This window comes from Equus asinus, chromosome 2, assembly GCF_041296235.1.
Source record: "Equus asinus isolate D_3611 breed Donkey chromosome 2, EquAss-T2T_v2, whole genome shotgun sequence".
Taxonomy (NCBI): domain Eukaryota; kingdom Metazoa; phylum Chordata; class Mammalia; order Perissodactyla; family Equidae; genus Equus; species Equus asinus.
The window spans coordinates 162706749-162710132 of NC_091791.1; the positions used below are offsets into that span (position 1 = coordinate 162706749).

Sequence of the window (3384 nt, forward strand, 5' to 3'; positions counted from 1 at the left end):
TAATATCTGTTGAGTTGTGTTTGAATTCACAGATATCTTCTTCTGCTGTGTCCAGTCTGTTTGTAAGCCTACTTAAATTCATAATTTCATATGTTTCTTTTTCAGTTCTAAAATATCATTTGATCCTTTCTTAGATATTCCATTTATCTGTTGATATTCTTCGTTGTTTTTTCCAGTTTTTCAACTTTTTAATGACTTTTTAAAACTTATGAGTTATTTTACACTCTTCACTAATTCAATAACTGAACTGTCTGCGTTCTGCTTGTATTAACTATTTTGTTCCTAATCATGAGTTACATATCCCCACTTCTTTGCATGTTCCGTAATTATTTTATATATTTTACACATTGTGTTTTAAAAGACAGTATAGCTCTGACTTGGTGTGTTCCTCTAGAGACTATTTACCTTCTACTCTATGAGGCATAAATGTTCAAGTGTGATCACCTCAATACAATCAAGCACTGAGCCTGTTTGAATCTGGACTATAGCTTCTATAAGTCTCAGTACACTCTGGTATGTGTCTGTTCTTTTTATATATCCCTACAGGTTTTGGTTATGATTCTAATGCATCTCTTTCTGCTTAGCCTGAAATATTTCAGGTGATTGAGTTTTGCCCTCAGAGTGTTTGAGATTAGAACTTTAGTTGTCTTTTCCTTTCTCCTGCTAGCTTCAAAAGTATAATAAATTCCTGAAGCAGAAATGTGGCTTTATGTTTGTCCTTTTTAATTTAATGTTCATGAGGAGAATCCTTTACAAACACAAATGTTAAGCAACAAAATAATCTTGAGCAGGAAAAATATGAAATATTACTGATTGTACAATAGAGCGAATTTTGGATTACTGATAGTCAGGACATAGAGTCCTTTCATAATTTAACATGAATTTGGCTCAATCTCTTATTTATCAAAACAAAATATAAATAAATTAGTTTCAGAATTTCTACAGATACACTCACACACACACACACTTGGGCCCCTTGTCTCGAGCAAGAGAAGAGTTATGCAAGACTAGTTACTAGAGAAAAAATGTCAGCAAACAATTTGGACAGAGTAATTGTTGGATGATAATAATACCAGCCATGATATCTATAGTTAATATTTAAAGAAAATTGATTGATTGATTAAGTCATAAACATTAAGCTACAATTTCAAAAATTGGATAGCAACATATATATATGTATATATATATAACATATATATAAATTTCCCTGCCCTGGCCAACTGGATAGGGCTTGAGTCCAATGGAATGGAGCCAAGCAAGGCTGAGAGTAGTAACTACAGGCCAAATATATGAAACATACTATCTCTGAGGGTCTCTCTCGTTTTCCCCCCTACCATATGGCAATCTCCCCTTATAACACTACCTTATCCATTTGTTGTCTACTCCACTTCTCCCACTGTGTTCTTTTTTCTTCCAGGTTTTAAATCCTCTCTCACACATATTTTTGCCTTTCATAAAATATATAAAAATATAGTTCTTTCAAAAGTTTGAGTATATAGCCTTAATATATTTAATAAATTCAATTAATTGAATTCAATTGATTAATTGAATATAGACAGTCTGGTGTCTGAGACCACGTTTTCAGCAATTCTAAGTCTGTAATCTATGCTTTTCTTCAACTTCCCATAAATATTTCCTGGAACTTTAGTTCAGTTGCCAAACAAATTTGTTAGAGAATTAAGTTAATAATTTAATATAATGTCGTAATAAATTATATATTCTGAATATTATAAGATGGTTACTTCAGAAACAACAGTCCAAAATTTTGTATAATTATTTAAGCATTAGTGTTTCTTGAAGTTGGTTGAAATGCACAAAGTAATTTATGGTCTTGTGAGTTATTTAGGAGATCTTCCTCAAACTCAGGAGTTGAATACTCAGTCTCCTCATTGCCATCTTCATGTCCTTGTTCCTCAGTGTGTAGATGGCAGGATTCAGGATGGGTGTAATCATAAAGTCCAAAATGGCAAGAAATTTATCCACTGGCACTGTGGGAAATGGCCACACGTAAACGAAGATGCATGGTCCAAAGAACAACACCACCACAGTGATATGAGCTGACAGAGTAGAAAGGGCCTTGGATAAACCCCCTGAAGAGTGATTCCATACAGTGACCAGCATAAAGATATAGGAGACAATCAATAAGAAGAAGGTGCCTGTGGAAATGAATCCGCTATTGGCAGTAACCATGAATTCCATTCTGTGAGTGTCTGTGCAGGCAAGTTTGATAAACCAAGGAAGGTCACAGTAAAAGCTATCTATCTCATTAGGACCACAAAAAGACAAATGGACAACAGAAGCTAACTGGGCCACAGAGTGAATGAGGCCAATAGCCCAGGCTCCAGAAAGAAGTAAAATGCACATCCGTGGGCTCATGACAGTCAGGTAGTGGAGGGGCTTACATATGGCCACATATCGATCCAGGGCCATAGCAACGAGCAGCACCATCTCAGAGCCACCCAAGACATGAAGGACAAATATCTGGATAACACACCCCTGGAAGGATATGGTTTTGTGCCCAGAGTACAGGTCACAAATCATCTTAGGAACTGTTAGTGTAGAAAAACTCAAATCAATAAACGAGAGGTTGGCTAAAAGGAAATACATGGGGGAATGTAAATGAGGGTCAAAGATCACCATAAACACAATAAAGAGATTTCCCAGAACAATTGTGACATAAAACGCCGTAGAGAAGGCAAGGAGGAGATGCTGCAGTGATCTAGAGGTAGAAAGTCCCAGGAACACAAATTCAGTCACGGGAGAGTAATTTGTTTTATTCATTGACTTTGTGTTACCTGAAAGGAACAAATCAAAATAACTATAAGGTAATACAACACAGCTATTGAGAGAAGCAGACATCATCAGTTTTCAAATTCTGATATGAAAGAAAAATCTTCACCCTCGGTCACAAAAATCCCTTGAAAATGTCATACAATAGTTCATTTATTTAAGAAATGTTCGTTGAGCAGCTGCCGCGAAGACCTTCTGTGTACTTGGCACTGTTCCACATTCTGGAATGAAACACACACCCTGTCTTTATGTAGTTTGTAGTATAGTTGTCAAGCTAGACACTAAATAATTAATCACATAACTGGATGATTATAATGGTATTAAGTTCTTTGAAGAATAAAACAAAGTGTTATGAGAATTATAAGAGCTCAATGTAGTGCCATCCACCCTGGTCTGGAAGAAGATGTTTGCGCTAAGATAGAAATGATGATTAGGAGTTAAATAAGTGAAGAAGAACAGAAAGAGTGATATACCCAGAGGAAAGTCATGGGGAATCCTCTGAAGCATAAAGAAACAGAACACGTTGTAATAAATAAAAGAAGACCAGGAAGGGTCTGATCAGAGCAGAATTCTCTAGGGTGTGTACAGAATTTA

At 35.7% G+C, this 3384-nt stretch overlaps 1 protein-coding gene across 1 annotated transcript; it reads right to left on the bottom strand.

Annotated features, from left to right (window-relative positions):
- Positions 1-1842: 1842 nt before the first annotated feature.
- LOC106833436 (olfactory receptor 4F15-like) lies at positions 1843-2781 on the bottom strand. The gene has a single exon (XM_014844626.3). It carries the CDS (start codon positions 2779-2781, stop codon positions 1843-1845), a length of 939 nt encoding a protein of 312 aa, XP_014700112.3.
- Between the last annotated feature and the right edge of the window lie 603 nt (positions 2782-3384).